General features: G+C 26.4%; 2 protein-coding genes across 5 annotated transcripts in view; one reads left to right on the top strand and one right to left on the bottom strand.

Annotated features, from left to right (window-relative positions):
• Nucleotides 1–5,925: 5,925 nt before the first annotated feature.
• On the bottom strand, nt 5,926–8,393 carry LOC127287920 (uncharacterized). Its single transcript, XM_051315075.1, has 5 exons — nt 8,141–8,393; nt 7,630–7,729; nt 7,360–7,547; nt 7,198–7,248; nt 5,926–7,121 (listed from the first exon to the last, which is right to left on the bottom strand). Exons 1-5 carry the CDS (start codon nt 8,225–8,227, stop codon nt 7,038–7,040), a joined length of 510 nt encoding a protein of 169 aa, XP_051171032.1. The 5' UTR covers nt 8,228–8,393; the 3' UTR covers nt 5,926–7,037.
• A 5,723-nt stretch (nt 8,394–14,116) lies between these two features.
• LOC127287896 (rho guanine nucleotide exchange factor 17) overlaps nt 14,117–17,682 on the top strand; it is a 32,943-nt gene continuing 29,377 nt past the window's right edge. For all 4 annotated transcript variants that reach the window (XM_051315068.1, XM_051315063.1, XM_051315058.1 and 1 more), the window contains exons 1-2: nt 14,117–14,212; nt 14,294–14,399. The gene's annotated coding sequence lies outside the window, so the exon portion shown is untranslated. The remainder of the gene's footprint in view (nt 14,213–14,293; nt 14,400–17,682) is intronic.

Raw genomic sequence — 17,682 nt, 5'->3', positions numbered from 1 at the left:
AATTCCACTAAAATAAAAATTGCATATAGCAACGATGATTTCTACTATCCGGAATATAATTTAAAATCAGAAGCGATTTCACGATTCAGATGTGTAGAATTTTGGAAATTCGACTTTTTAAAGTTATACCAAACTTTGAAAAGGCATTATACTGAAAGTAAAATTAATTAAAAGAACCAAAATTTAATCTCATATTTACAGTCTAAAGACAAGAAAAAAATGAAGTAAAATCTTTAGAAAGACCCTGGTATAACGAACTTTAATTGTAAAGTCGAATAACGAACTTGCGATTTCTGAAGTTGCTACCCGTGAATTGAGTTTATTGAGAGAGAAAAGATATATAGAAAATTCATTTCCGACTGAATCGAACGGGTTAAAAGTGTGTGGAGACGCTCAACTTACCCTCGAGGTTGCTATATCCGCCATGTTGAATTCTCATCCACCCTTGTGCACAACCCCGCGTGTGGTTTTCTCGTAATCGCTACCAGGGGTTGTTCCCGCGACACCCCCGCTTGAAAATGGGGAAAAGCCACGCCCACAAAGTCCACCGACGAGCCAATGACGTCCGAACGTCGCGACGCTACCGTCCACCAATAGGATTACCCTCTGATACGGTCTTTCGCTTGTCACTGACAACACACCCTCACGCTGATACCTTTCAATTTCGAACTCTCCCTCCCTATAGATACTGCGAGTTCAGAAACAGAGATATTCTCGCACCAACACTAGTCTAGGTATTTTCAATGTGCAACGTATATGTGTGTGTATGACATTATTCTATTTGAGTATGTTGTTGTAAATGGCCACACAAACGTTCACTACGATAGCTCATTTAACCAAGTATTGTAATTCGAAAGCTTTCGCTCTTAACTTATGCATCAGCGAACTGATCGTTTAGTTCGCCGACTAATTAACAGTAAGATTATTGCAACTGACATTTACGTTTTCCGCTTTATATACATTTTCCATCTCTTTCAATTTAAATTGATTATATAATGTATGTATATTGAAAAGGTTCATTTTCATTAAATTCCCTCATAATATTCTATTAAATTCATAAATAAAAATTCATTTTGACTTAAGGATTGTTCTTAATTAAATCCAATCGCATCCTAATGTTTATTTTGAAACATATAAACAAAAACTTTTTTAGGTAAAACTATAATATTCTACAGTAGTCTTTAAATTAAAGTCACTTTTCAATAATTCTCACGATTCGTTTATTAAATGAATTAAAAACTATTTTAACTAAATTTTAGTAAAAAAAAATTGGACAAAAGCGAGTGGAACACGCAAATAAAACCTACAGGTACTCTATATACTAGTCAAATTTATTTGGAATAAAAACAAAAATTTAAAAAAAACACTACAATAAAGAACAACTAATGACTAAAAATACATACAAGAACCTACCAATGATTTTCACCCCCATTAGTATCAACTAACTAAAAACTACAAGCAAAAGTAACCAATGATTTCTACAACCATTGATAACAACTAACTACAACTACATGCAAAAAATTACCAATGATTTCTAAAACCATTAATAACAACTAAAACTACAAGCAAAATTACCAATGATTTCTACAACCATTGATAACAACTAACTACAAGCAAAAGTTACCAATGATTTCTACAACCATTGATAACATAACTAAAACTACAAGCCAAGTTACCAATAATTTCTACAACCATTGGTAACAACTAACTACAAGCAAAATTACCAATGATTTCTACAACCATTGATAACAACTAAAACTACAAGCCAAGTTACCAATAATTTCTACAACCATTGGTAACAACTAACTACAAGCAAAAGTTACCAATGATTTCTACAACCATTGATAACAACTAACTAGAAGCAAAAGTTACCAATAATTTCTACAACCATTGATAACAACTAACTACAAGCAAAAGTTACCAATTATTTCTACAACCATTGATAACAACTAAAACTACAAGCAAAATTACCAATGATTTCTACAACCATTGATAACAACTAACTACAAGCAAAAGTTACCAATGATTTCTACAACCATTGATAACAACTAACTACAAGCAAAATTAACAATGATTTCTACAACCATTGATAACAACTAACTACAAGCAAAAGTTACCAATGATTTCTACAACCATTGGTAACAACTAAAACTACAAGCAAAATTACCAATGATTTCTACAACCATTGATAACAACTAACTACAAGCAAAAGTTACCAATGATTTCTACAACCATTGATAACAACTAACTACAAGCAAAATTACCAATGATTTCTACAACCATTGGTAACAACTAAAACTACAAGCAAAATTACCAATGATTTCTACAACCATTGATAACAACTAAAACTACAAGCCAAGTTACCAATAATTTCTACAACCATTGGTAACAACTAACTACAAGCAAAAGTTACCAATGATTTCTACAACCATTGATAACAACTAACTAGAAGCAAAAGTTACCAATAATTTCTACAACCATTGATAACAACTAACTACAAGCAAAATTACCAATGATTTCTACAACCATTGATAACAACTAAAACTACAAGCAAAATTACCAATGATTTCTACAACCATTGATAACAACTAACTACAAGCAAAAGTTACCAATGATTTCTACAACCATTGATAACAACTAACTACAAGCAAAATTACCAATGATTTCTACAACCATTGATAACAACTAACTACAAGCAAAAGTTACCAATGATTTCTACAACCATTGGTAACAACTAAAACTACAAGCAAAATTACCAATGATTTCTACAACCATTGATAACAACTAACTACAAGCAAAAGTTACCAATGATTTCTACAACCATTGATAACAACTAACTACAAGCAAAATTACCAATGATTTCTACAACCATTGGTAACAACTAAAACTACAAGCAAAATTACCAATGATTTCTACAACCATTGATAACAACTAACTACAAGCAAAAGTTACCAATGATTTCTACAACCATTGATAACAACTAACTACAAGCAAAAGTTACCAATGATTTCTACAACCATTAATAACAACTAAAACTACAAGCAAAATTACCAATGATTTCTACAACCATTGATAACAACTAACTACAAGCAAAAGTTACCAATGATTTCTACAACCATTGATAACAACTAAAACTACAAGCAAAGTTACCAATGATTTCTACAACCATTGATAACAACTAACTACAAGCAAAAGTTACCAATGATTTCTACAACCATTGATAACAACTAAAACTACAAGCCAAGTTACCAATAATTTCTACAACCATTGGTAACAACTAACTACAAGCAAAAGTTACCAATGATTTCTACAACCATTGATAACAACTAACTAGAAGCAAAAGTTACCAATAATTTCTACAACCATTGATAACAACTAACTACAAGCAAAATTACCAATGATTTCTACAACCATTGATAACAACTAACTACAAGCAAAATTACCAATGATTTCTACAACCATTGATAACAACTAACTACAAGCAAAAGTTACCAATGATTTCTACAACCATTGGTAACAACTAAAACTACAAGCAAAATTACCAATGATTTCTACAACCATTGATAACAACTAACTACAAGCAAAAGTTACCAATGATTTCTACAACCATTGATAACAACTAACTACAAGCAAAAGTTACCAATGATTTCTACAACCATTGATAACAACTAAAACTACAAGCAAAATTACCAATGATTTCTACAACCATTGATAACAACTAACTACAAGCAAAAGTTACCAATGATTTCTACAACCATTGATAACAACTAAAACTACAAGCAAAGTTACCAATGATTTCTACAACCATTGATAACAACTAACTACAAGCAAAAGTTACCAATGATTTCTACAACCATTGATAACAACTAACTACAAGCAAAATTACCAATGATTTCTACAACCATTGATAACAACTAACTACAAGCAAAATTACCAATGATTTCTACAACCATTGATAACAACTAACTACAAGCAAAAGTTACCAATGATTTCTACAACCATTGGTAACAACTAAAACTACAAGCAAAATTACCAATGATTTCTACAACCATTGATAACAACTAACTACAAGCAAAAGTTACCAATGATTTCTACAACCATTGATAACAACTAACTACAAGCAAAATTACCAATGATTTCTACAACCATTGGTAACAACTAAAACTACAAGCAAAATTACCAATGATTTCTACAACCATTGATAACAACTAACTACAAGCAAAAGTTACCAATGATTTCTACAACCATTGATAACAACTAACTACAAGCAAAAGTTACCAATGATTTCTACAACCATTGATAACAACTAAAACTACAAGCAAAATTACCAATGATTTCTACAACCATTGATAACAACTAACTACAAGCAAAATTACCAATGATTTCTACAACCATTGATAACAACTAAAACTACAAGCAAAATTACCAATGATTTCTACAACCATTGATAACATAACTAACTACAAGCAAAAGTTACCAATGATTTCTACAACCATTGATAACAACTAAAACTACAAGCAAAGCTACCAATGATTTCTACAACCATTGGTAACAACTAAAACTACAAGCAAAATTACCAATGATTTCTACAACCATTGATAACAACTAACTACAAGCAAAATTACCAATGATTTCCACAACCATTGGTAACAACTAACTACAACTACATGCAAAAAATTACCAATGATTTCTACAACCATTAGTAACAACTAAAACTACAAGCAAAATTAAAAAACAAAACTAAAGAAAAACCTTAACTAATGAACAAAATTACATACCAAAGATTTCACAACCATGCAACCCTATAGGTTCCTGCGCTAGTTCAACTCTCATTTATCCGATCACCTTTACTACATTTTCTTAAAACCTGAGATAAATAATATTCATTTTTACTAAGTTTAAGAACTCTAGGGCAAATATTAGAAACTCTAGTGTAACTCTCCATTTGGTACAATTTTCTATTAATTTTTTTATTCCTAATTTAATCAATTTCAATTTGGTTTTCTATGTTTTTTGACGACTACATGTAAAAATTTAGTATGCTATTAATTTTCTGCCTTCTAGGTCAATATAATATGCGTGTACCAATTTTTTTGCCTATTGGATCAAAAAATTTTGTGGCTTGGGGTGACACTCATATCTGGGACTAACTCAATACAATTCTGACAAATTGAATTTGGTTACTGTAAATAATATTCACGTTTGCCTTCCAATATAAATTCAGATCGAAAAGGATTACTTCAATAAATTTTCGAAATCGAATTCCGATTTTCGCAATCAAAAATAAAAAAAACCAAATTCTTTTAATAGAATTTCCATCCTCTTGAATTTTTATTTATCAGAATTTTTGTTCAATCGCGTTTAATAGAATTTTTAATTTAATTCGCGATTTAATATAAATTATCTAAGTCTAAGTTTAAATTAAAAATGACTCACCGATCGATGAATCCCACGTTGCTTGCACTTTTGCCCAAATCAGGGGCCACAATAAAGTAAAAAAAATTAAAAAAAAAAAAATATATGACACTTTTCTTCATCCTCCATCATCCTTCCTATCTTTTAATAGATTGTCATTTTGGCGTTGACTGAAAATAAATAAAAAAAAATGTATATTAAAAAATTATTTTCCAACTCATTTATTAACATTCATTAACATAAAAATTAACAAAATGAGAAAAATTTGTCTATAGTCAAAATTTTTATTAAAAATTTTTAAATTATTTGAAAATTAAATCAAATAAAAATTTTTTGGAGTGAAAGAATAATTATTTGTGTGAAACAATAATTTGTTTCACTATTAAACCAACTGTCGGTAAAGACAAGAACTTCTTAAGCAATAGATGTTACGAAATAAATATTCAATATTATTTAAACTAGAAAAACATTATTCTTTCAAAGGTATATATATTTTTAAGAAAGACAATATTTTTTTTTATAATGATTCTTTATTACAAATTTAAAAAATAATGTACATGTATTATATCTGTAATTTCTTTTATAAAATACAATTTTTATAAATATAAAGTAGTAGAACATTTATTGTATAAAAAAAAATTATTGCGGAAGTGGAATTTTACAAATGTATATATATATATATATATTTAGAAAAATTTAAATACTCAATGAGTTTTTGCATTAAATGCTCAAATATCTCATTGCGATCATCATTTTATCGACGTATATAACAATTTAATCTAGGCAGTGCTTGAAGCTTACTACTTAATTCTTATAATATTGCAAATAAACTTTACACTAATTGTGCAAAGTACTTTAAAAACTAATTTACATACTAATGAGATTTCTTTTTTGTTTTTTAATTAAAATTTCGATATGTTCGAAATATTGCGAGATATGTAATAAATGAGTCTTACAGCAAAAAAGGCACTGGCTGTAGTGTTAAAAATAAACTTGAATCTCCAAAGGTAAAAAAAATATACAAAAATTAGAATTTTCTGCATATTAAAATTGACGAAATATGATGATGAATGTTTTAAATTAAAAATGATAAAAAAAATTTTATGTATACTTTTGTTACAAAGTATGTAAAACTAAATTACATTAAAAATTGCAATTCCAAGTCTTATAAGACAAAAAAAAAGGGAGAAATTTACTTTTAAAATTGCAATTAAAAATTTCGAAGACAAAGTGGAGAAATTCACCTAATTGCAATTTCAAGTCAAAGGAAACAAAAAATTTTTTTAAAAAAAGGTCTAAATTTTTAAAACAACCGAATTTGGACGGGTCGGCTTTCTATAAAATTTAAGCCACTTTCAGTCTTCGGTCATTTTTAAACAGTAATTAAGAATATAATATTAAATCTCCATTAGAAAATAGAATATTTCTCTTCAATTGTACTTTTTTTTTTAAGTCTGTCTTTAATTTTTAAGATAATCTTCCCTGATGAAGATTTAAAAAAAAAAAAAAAATGTCGTGAGTTAACTGCGTCAAACATAATATATACTTTGGTATTGTACCTTCGTTCTAATATTTTCTAGTTTAAAGTTTTCAAACTTCTTTTTTTATCCCATGACATTTTTTTAAGGCCATAATAATTCAATATTAGGAGATTGAAGCTCTTCGAAAATTTTAAACATAGAGTACACGCAAAGCCAGCAATAAATCTGTAAAAATAAAATTTTAATTAAAAAAAAAAAAACTTTTTGATTAAATTTTGTTTTATCTAAAATCAATTCTTACGTTATAACCCATCCAGAGCCAATTCCACAGTGCAGGAAGTACAGAATCAAGCTACAAAAGAAATAATTAATTTTTTAAAATAATAAAATTATTTAAATTATATTATTGAAATGAAAAATTGTTAATTTAAACAAATTAAATTTTTAATCATACAAAACTTACATAGATATAATATCCATACAGTAACCATATACCAAACACTAATTGGAATAAGATGACAATGAACATTAAAATGAGCCATGGAAGAAGATAGCCTCTTACACTTTCTCTCAGTCCATAAAATATCAGGGCAGAGGAAACAATGAATAATAAGAAATATGCTATGAATAAAGATCCATATACTTTCATAGCTGTAAAAAATATTAAAATAATTATTTATATAAAAATAATTAATACTTAAAAAAAAATTTAACATTTTTTTTCAAGACTTACAACTTCTTACATCAGCTTCAAAAAGAGGATTATAAAGTTGTGCTGAATCTCCTCCTCTCAGTTGATATATTATTAATGTTATTAAAATAATACAAACGGCCTGAAATGAAAAAAAATAGTAAAATTTGTAATTTATAATTAGAAAGTTAAAAATAAATTTCTAATTAGAATAAATGTAACAATTACTGTAAGTCAATTTATTATAATTAATATAATAATAATATTAAAAAAAAATTTGATATATTAGAAAACAAAATTAAAATTAGATCTGTTTTTATTATACGTTAATAAAAATTGGTAAACTATAAATTATAATAAAAAAAAATAAATAAAAACTAAATTATTTACCCCAAACCAGATTTACGAATTTTTAAACAAATTAAGAAAAAAATATGTTAATTAAAAATGAAAAAATTTACAATCCCAATTTGTGTGATGTATTCCAGAAAATATGTGTACTAATTATAAAAAATGTTATTAAAATATTTTAAGAAAAAAACAATATACTTACAATAGTGTAAAATGCAACGACTCTACAACCATTTTTTATTCCATTTGTCCAAATGCATGGTGTCCAGAATGACTGAAGGATTGCCATTATTTTTTTTTTTTTTAATTATTAATTTTTTCTTTTATTTCAAATAATACGTTGTAAACAAGTAGTGTATGACTTAACCTTAACTTCGCACACGCACACTTTATAAAAATTTGGGCGTCGTCTCTAGAAACGAACACATCACTTGGCATACGCGTCACACCTATATAGAAACAATTTCAAATGGAGGGGAATACTAACCGCGTAGCAGTAGCTTAACGGTAACTACTGCCCTCTTTGTACTAAATACTGCGCTCGACAGGTAACAATAGTAGATTGTACCATGATGAGGCAAGGAAAAAAATTTTTTACCCACAATAGATTAAAAAAAAAAAATTCTAAAATCAGTTTAGTATTTTTTTTTTAATTTTAGACATAAAATCTCATTTTTGTTTTTGAATTAGTTAAATTTTTTTCCTAATTCGAAAGTATTTTTTTATTAATAATTAGTTAAATTTTACTAATTCGAAAGCAAAATGTGAGTCATTAATTCTAGTTAAAATTTTTACTAATTCAGATTTAGAGAGCATAATAAACAATTAGTGTGAAAAAAAAACCTCGTTCAAATTAAAATTTGGTAAAAAATATTTGATTTATAAATGATACTTTTGTTTAAATCCTGCATTGAAAAAAAAAATTTATTTGATTCAAATACTCAATTACTTGACTATTATCAAATAAATATTTATTTGTATCAAATAATTAATATTTCAGATGGTATTTGTTTCAAAATATAAAAATTATTGGTTCAATACAATTTATTTAATTCAACTAAAAATTATTCGATTCAAATATTTATTTGATAATAGTCAAGTAATCGAGTATTTGAATCAAATTAAATTTTTTTTTGTTCAATGTGTTTTAAGTTTATAAAATTTTTTCTAAAATTTAAAATTTCTTATATGAAAATTATGTTTTTTTTTTTGCATATTTTTCATGACTTGAAAATATTTTTACAAAATTTGATATTTATTTTCTTTCCCTGCACAAATCACAACCAATTTGTTTATAACAATTTTATATAAATTTATGTAACAATTATTATAATTATTCGAATTATTATAATAACTATTATATTGTTATTATTATAATTTTAGAATAGAAAAACATTATTTCAGTTTTTTTTTTTTTTTTTAAACATTGTGTCAGGGGAAAAATTTAGAGTTAAAAAATCCAAAACATAAGTTTGGTTATAATAAGCATAAATGTATATATATGTATAAAGAAAGAGGAGAAGAAGAGTGAGAAAAGTAGAGAGAATGTGAGAGATCTCTCCCCCCCCCCTCCTATGGGTCTGGTAAGATTGGGCCCTTTCTTGGGTACACTCACTGTTAGAAGCTTTCATGGTACTGATACCAAAATGCATTTTACGCTCACACATATGAGAATTTGACTCATCTTAAAATTCAAAAGTTTAAAACGAATACCATACGGTCTGTCAGTGTATATATATATATATACCGGACCCAGAGTTTGGCCTCGGAGAAGCGAAGGTTTTACTCTGATGTAACCCCCCACCACTGTCTCGGGACCAGTACAGTATCGTCTCGATTACAGTGCTCTGCGTACGTTGGTGAAAACCACTGTTGGTAAGACTGACTCAGTAAGACTCTCACAGTCTTGCTATCCTTTCTCGTCAACTTTAGTCCGGTTATATTTCATTCTTCATAATTCTTAACTCAATTTTATCTTATACAATCGTCATTTTTCTTTATCACGTCTGGAGAACGTTATTATTATTATTTTTTTTTTTCAAAACCGCGAGTGTCCGCGAATTTTGCATTGGTGCCGCAAAAAAAAAAAAATGATGTGTACGAAGAGAGTTTTTCATTGAAAATCCAGGTACAATATAAACTTTTTTTAACCCTTTTCTTTGGTTTAATTTTTCCCTTATTTTTATAACAAATTTCTTTTCATACTAGCTAATAAATTTCCCATTTTAAAAAGTGGTAAAAAAAAAAAATTGTTCTAAGTATTTTGAATTTGACATTAAATTATATTTTGAGGATAACAAAATTTATTGTTCTAAATACACGTTGGGGCGTTAGAGTTAATATGTTCAAAAATTTGTTCTGTTTAAAAAGATAATTTTTAAAATTATTACATAGAAAATAAATGAATTTTATATATTTATCTATAAAAGTTGAATTACAGAATAGTAGTGAAATATTGATAAATAATAATTGTTAATTATATATTATTTTTTCATTATTCTCATTATTTCTTTAATTTATTATCATAAGTGCCTTAACATAATAAATTATTTTAAATTTAGTTCAAAACTGTAAATTGATTTTAATAAAAGTTAAGTCAAATTAAACTTTTGTTTCTTTAGATATATTTATAAAATAAATTTTTTAAATAAATATACAAATATAAAAAAAATTAAAATGTATATTGAAGAGAACGGGCTTTTCAAGAAATATATATATAGGCTTAAATCGTAAATCATATAAAGATCAAGTTTTCCAAGATTTATTCAACGTGTCGATTAGCATAATAAAAATTAATTTTCCACATAGTACAGTTGTTAAAATAATTTATGATGTTGAGACTTTATTGAAATATGATCAGTGATTTCTAAACGTGCTCTTCCTCGATCGTATAAATATATATGTTTGAAGCAAAGCACTTTGTTGTGCGGCGAGTCGTGCGTGAAAGTGCATTTTATTGGGTGTGTGATTTTTTTTTTCTTCGCGATACATTGATGTACAAACGGGAAAACGCGATTTTCGTCTTGAAAATAGAAAATCAAATTGTGGGCGAATGTAATAAAAATCAGTTATAACTTCAAGTGAGTTAATTAATAATTAAATACATTCAGAGAACAATTAATTAATATGGTTAAATTAAGAAAATTTTATACAGTAGATTCTACCAAAATATTTTAATATTTAACCATATTTTAGGATTAAACGTCTAACAACCAAATGTTTAGTTAAATGAACAAAATTATGTTTACTAAATGTATTTAATTTTTTAAGTTGAGTCGACTAATTTTTTTTTTTTTTTTTTAACAAAGAAAAGTGGAAATTAGAAGCGATTATGCGTGTAATATTACACGATGAAATGGCAACTTACAAATTACAAGGGGAAAAAATATTTGCTTTGTATGCGGTAAAAATTGAAAATACGAATTTTGCATATTATTCTAATTGTGAGAATTGTCATATTTAATATAATCATATTAAATGATAAATTTTAAAAAGATATATAAATTCTCAAATTTCAATTGATTATAATTGTTAACTCAAGATAAGAGAAAGAGATTATTAAAACGAATCTTAATTGAAGATATACTTTTTTTTTTTTTTTTTTTAATTTTTTTAATCAAAAAATGTATTCCGTTAATGGGTTTGTATCTCTGATTTTTGAAATAAAAAAATTTCCTCATTGGAATTGTATTTTTTTTTTTAACTATACTTATTGAAATTTTGTTGATTAAATCTAATTATATACTTTCATTTATCCTTATATAAATTTGCAAGAATTTTGGAATGAAAATTAAAATCTTTGTATATACCTGCATTTTTAAATTAAAAGTATGCAACCACTATTCATTTTTAATTTTACCGAATATATTTATTCTTTATCACGTGATTATTATATTCTTGTTTGTTGATCTCTTAAAAAAAACAACAATAACTTGATGATTTCTTTTCAAGGTAATAATATGTTTTAAAAATATATAATAAAGCAGTCAATTATAACGGATTATAATTCTTTTAGTTGATGAAGATTGTATATATATATAAATAAAGAGTGAAATAAATTCTTTTTACCGTTAATTAACTCATCGACTTTCCGAGGCACATTGCCTGTCGGCTGACTAATATTGGCACGTCTTGTTGGGTTTGCACAGGTGCATGATTTTATTTCAAAAATTTACCAGTAAATAATAATCCTAACATTTATTATTCACGTATTCTGCATTCCATGCAAATAATTCTTTATCGAATTTATGTGGGATTTTTTGTATAATTTCACGCTCATATTTTTTAATATTGTAAATTTTAATTTCAAAATTTTAATTTTAAAATTTTTTTTTCGCAAGCTTTAAAATGATAATAAACCTTTTTTGTATAAGAAAAGAAACTAATGTGATATTTGAAAAAAAAAAAATTTGTAGAAAACCCGTGTAATTATTATTTATAAAAAATATATCTCTAACCTTTAGTATCTGTAACCGATGTATCTTCATGTATTTCGGACAATGAATTCTGTCAGGTAAGGCACACCTGATTTCAAACATTTCGAACTCTCCCGAAATGATGTTTAAAAAATTTATAAATTAAGAAACATTTTTTTTATTAATGATTTAAACGATCACGATTTAAAAAATCTCGAAACCCCCCGAAATTTAGTGAAATGTATTGAACAGGTCGAGACACGAATTGCAACTGATTTAATTATCTTAGGAATTTTTCAACCGCATTGTTTATGACCTTTAATTTAAGGTTCCCTTTGTAAATGTAAACATTTACAGCTCGGGATGCAGGTGTAAATAATATTATTACAAAATTCCTCAACTTTGAACTATGTAAATAAATAAATATTAAAATAATAAAAAGTAGGTACTTTAAATTTGTTCCTCTCTAAATCTGAATTAAAAAAAATTAAACACTAATTTTAATACTGACTTATTGCTATGAATTAAATTTTACATATAGTGAAACCCACGTAAAAAGTTTTGAAAAATGAAAATATAAAAAATTACCGACACAGAAATCTACCTTACCAATAGATGGTAAAACAATTTTTTTTTCAAAAAATTAAAAATTACCAACACAGAAATCTACCTTATCGACCGATGGTAAATTTTTTAAACTAGAAATATAAAAACTTACCAACCTAGAAATCTACTTTACCGACTGATAGTAAAGCAGTTTTGAATTTTTTTGAAGAAAGTTTATATTTTCATTCTTCAAAAAATCTGTTTTACTATCAGTCGGCAAGGTAGATTTCTGTGTCGGTAATTTTTATATTTTTACTTTTCAAAAAGCTGTTTTACCATCAGTCGGTAAGGTAGGTTTCTGTGTCGGTAATTTTCTATATTTTCATTTTTCAAAGAACGTTTTATCATCTGTCGGTAAGGTAGATTTCTATGTCGGTAATTTTTTTATATTTTTTCAAAACTTTTACCATCTTGTTTATTTTTGAACAATCTATGTATTTTGTTGAAAAAATAATTCTTATTGCTAATTCTTTAGTAAATTTTCACTATAATTCGTACAGAGCGCAAAATGTCAGTAACAAATTTAAATTAGTTTAGATATTTTACTAATTTAGATTCAAAGGGTATTTAAAAAAGTTGTTAGTTTCAATTAAATTATTTCACAATAGCATATATATATATATATATATATATATATATATATATGTTAAAATTCCTAAGGGATTTAAAATTCTCATAAAATGTTAAAATTTTGTATACATATAAAAAGGGTTAAAAATCTCATAAAAAGCACATTGTCCGCGAATAATAAAATAAGGATCAAGTGAATCGTTGCACTGCGAATGAAATTGACTTAATTTTTAACGACGCCGTCGACGACAATGTATGCAATCTCTGTATATATGTATATAAATATCGCATTGGCTGATTGTAGAGTATATACATATTTATACTCTTGATGTTTTTTCATGTATATATGTTGTTGGAGTCTGCGCTATTTAGAAAATCTTTCGCTTAGCGGGAGGTACTTGAATGCAAGGGAGCATCTTCGTGCATGGCTTTCACTTAAGAAGGTGGCCGCACCTCCTCCTTCTCCTCCTCCTCCTCCTTCTTCTTCTTCTTCTTTTCTTCTTCCTCTGTTCCACCACCTCTACCCTCTTCATCCAACTTCTTATCCTCCTCGATCTTGCACTCGTATTCACCGCCAGTGTTCGAGTTCACATTTTGGCGCATGCCACGATGTATCCCGTTTGCATTAACCTCGCGATGAAAACAGCCTTGAAATAGGTGCACACGATTCTTATAATTCACCGGTATAAACACATTATATATATATGCTTTTTTTTATTTATTTTCATAAAGTATATCTCAAATCTTTTTTTTTTCATTCACAGTGAACGATTAATTATAACCCAATAATGTGTCGTAAATTTTATATTCATAACAGTTATTATAAAAATATACGGAATTAAATCGCTATATCATGCGACAAATTCAAAGGTAAATTTTTGTTATTGCTTTTCAGCCAATTTTTTCATTTTGCGAGAAAAGTCCAAAAAAAATTGTTTACACGTAAAAAAATCAGTGTTAAATTTTTTCGAAAATTTGAAAAAAAAGTGATTTTATTTCGAAATATTTTCTTGATAAATTAAAAAGATAAATCGAAATATAGCAAATAAAAAAAAAATTAGCCTAATGTAAATTTTAGATAAACGTGTAAATATAATAATACCTTCTATATATATATTATAAAATCTCTTTGAATTACTAGAGCGACCACCTGTTTGCTCCATTTTCCTTCACGTGATATGTCATTATTTTCACGGTGCTTGATAATTTACTTAAAATTTATCACTCAAGATTTATCATTCAATTAATTTTCCTTATTTTATTATATATTATACTCCTCTTTCAATACAAATTGCCAGATTTATTTCAAGTGTGGAATTTATTTTAAATGTTCTCTGATAATAAAAAATTAAATTCAAAAAATTTTTTTTATTAAAAAATTGTTATAGTTTGATTATTATTATTAATGATAATTGAATGATGATAATAATTGAAATATAAAACCGGTTTGACTGGATAATATAATTGAATATATTAATTATGGAAATTGAAACCATGCGGAAATTTAGAAAAATATAATTCAATAATAATAATAAGAATTAATATGATAATAATAAATAATAAATAATAAATAATAAATAATTATAAATAATAATAAAAAAATCGATTTTTTAAACAAATTTTTATAGTTCCTCTATTATTAAGAATACTGTTTTTTGTAAGTGAAAATTTTTTTATCATATAGAAAATATCGGACCCTTTTTGTGAATTTAGACGTTTGCAAATTCTTTACAACTATAATGTTTTGCAATAAAAATAAAGACGCGACACATTCGATAATAGGAATGAAGAGAGAAGTGAAGTAAACCAGCTTTTCCTGATCTTTCCTCTTATCTTTAGTATACCATTTATTCGATCTGGTATATAAAAGAAGACGCGAAAAAGGTTTACACAGCAGTGATCAATGAGACCGGATTCCATTAACTTTATTATCAACCTGTCAACAACTCGAATGCATTGATTTCAATTCATAGTAAATAGTTTTCAGATAAATCTCAAAGTGCCTGTTTGATAATTTTCATCTCATGTATATATTTCTTTACTATATATACATATTTACGTCTCAATTACTTGATTTATAAAAGTCCGTTTTTCCAAAAAAAAAAACGAGTTTTATATAAATGTAAAAAATTTTTTATATCACAATTTTTCACGTAATTTTTAATTTAAATTTTTTTTTCTTTTTTTTAACGATATTAAATTAAATTTGAAAAAACAGTAAATAATCTCTGAATCATAATTTGAAGGAAAAAATCGTTCAATCTTGCGACTAATTCAACTTTCTATATATATGTTATGAAATTAAACCAAATGTGTTTTTGTTTGAAGAATGTGGGTGTTAGAAGTAAGTTTTCGATATTTTAATCTAACGGTAATATTTCATTCATAAAACTCACATTATCATTGCAGAAGCATCCTGTCCCATTCTCCTCCAGTGGTACATCAAAACTCCTACTATTTTCTCATCTGAAACATAACCAAATTAATTATGATTAATAATTTTTATATATTCAATAAAATCGAATTATTTCGAAAAATTGTTTTATAAAATTTTATATATAAATTTATAATTATTGTAATTAATAAATTATTATAATTAATTAATAAATTAAATATAATATTTTATAAAATATATATAGTATTGAATCAAGAAAACCAATTTACCTGTTTATTTCATTCAATATTTTCTTGATCCAGGAAAATTTTCATTGAAGTAAATTTTCTTGAATCAAGAAAATTGGTAAATCAATTACATTATATGATTTTCTTGACTCAATTATACTTTTTTTTTATTGTACACAATTGCGGATTTTTTTTTCTCAAAATAATTACAATATTTTTGTAATTCTAAAATTGAGTCAAGTTTTTTTTTTACTTTTTTTTTTTTTTTTTTGATTGGTCAAAAAAACTATGTGACAAAATGATTTATGAAATTCAAGTTAAAATGCACATGTAGCAAAAAATTATATATATATATATATATATATATATATATGACTTGCAAAAGTGTGAAACCGTTGGGACTGCGTCGTATTTTGAAACAGTGGTGGCATTGAACGGCGATAGGTCTATATGCAAGTGTATATAAGAAGAAACGGCCAAAAATAAACTTTCAGTTATTGGAGAAATATCTTAAGAAGAAAACGGACTTTAAAGAAGACACATAGCTTCACTATATATGCATGGCTAAAGGATAAATGCTCATTTGATGACACACAGTGAAAATGGGTACATCCGTTTCTATTATAAGCGTTTCATACTTCGCGGAATTTTTGTTTAGGCCAGCTGTTAAAGGGAACCTTTAATCTAACATTTATTTTCATTATTCTATCATTAGAGTGTGTAATCCCGCGCAATTATGCACTCGAGTTTCCTTATGCAAAAAAAAAAAAAATAGTTCTTTCAAAAATTTCCAACTTGATAAATTTTAGGAATTATAAATGATTCGACTGAAATGATCTCTTAAATACAATTTTGCAAGATGAATTTGCATCTGTATCTTTGGGATAGGGGATTTTCTGTATTGATTCTGATTTTGTTTAATATCGTACTGTTTCTGACAATTAAAAGCAATTGACGCGCGAAGTATAGTTTTTTTTTTTTTTTGCGGCACAATAACGAGAGGCGCCAGAGTTGGACAATAAATATTTGAAATTTATATGAAAGCTGCTGAATACGAATACTAATGCAAGTCGAATATTTCAACGCATAATGAATAGTTGTTTAAAACATACAGTCACTTAACTAATTTATTTTCTCCACTGAAACGTAAAGTTTCCATTTTACTGCGACATTTAATACGAATATATAGTTTTACTAATATGCATATATATATTTTTTCCCCCTTCACACAACTACTGGATAAATAATCTTAATTAAAATTAACAGTCTTAATTAAAATAAAAATTAACTATTTATATTACATTTAATATAAATTATCAAAAAAAAAGGAGAAGGAGATGGAAAAAATTAATTAACCAAAAAGAAAGGAACTTGCAAAAAAAAATACATATTTATCAGCAAATCGTGAAAAGAGATTTAAACAAATAATTTTGAATGGAATGCAACGTGCGTCTTTATCGTTTCGACACTGTCGCAATGTATATACGAACGAACTTTACTGACGACGCGAGAGTCTAAAATAAAAAAAGAA

This window comes from Leptopilina boulardi, unplaced genomic scaffold (assembly GCF_019393585.1).
Source record: "Leptopilina boulardi isolate dan_hultmark-lab unplaced genomic scaffold, ZJU_Lbou_2.1 LbouV2_123, whole genome shotgun sequence".
NCBI lineage: Eukaryota > Metazoa > Arthropoda > Insecta > Hymenoptera > Figitidae > Leptopilina > Leptopilina boulardi.
The sequence above is the reverse complement of the archived record's forward strand: the minus strand, read 5'-3'. Positions and strand labels throughout refer to the sequence as shown.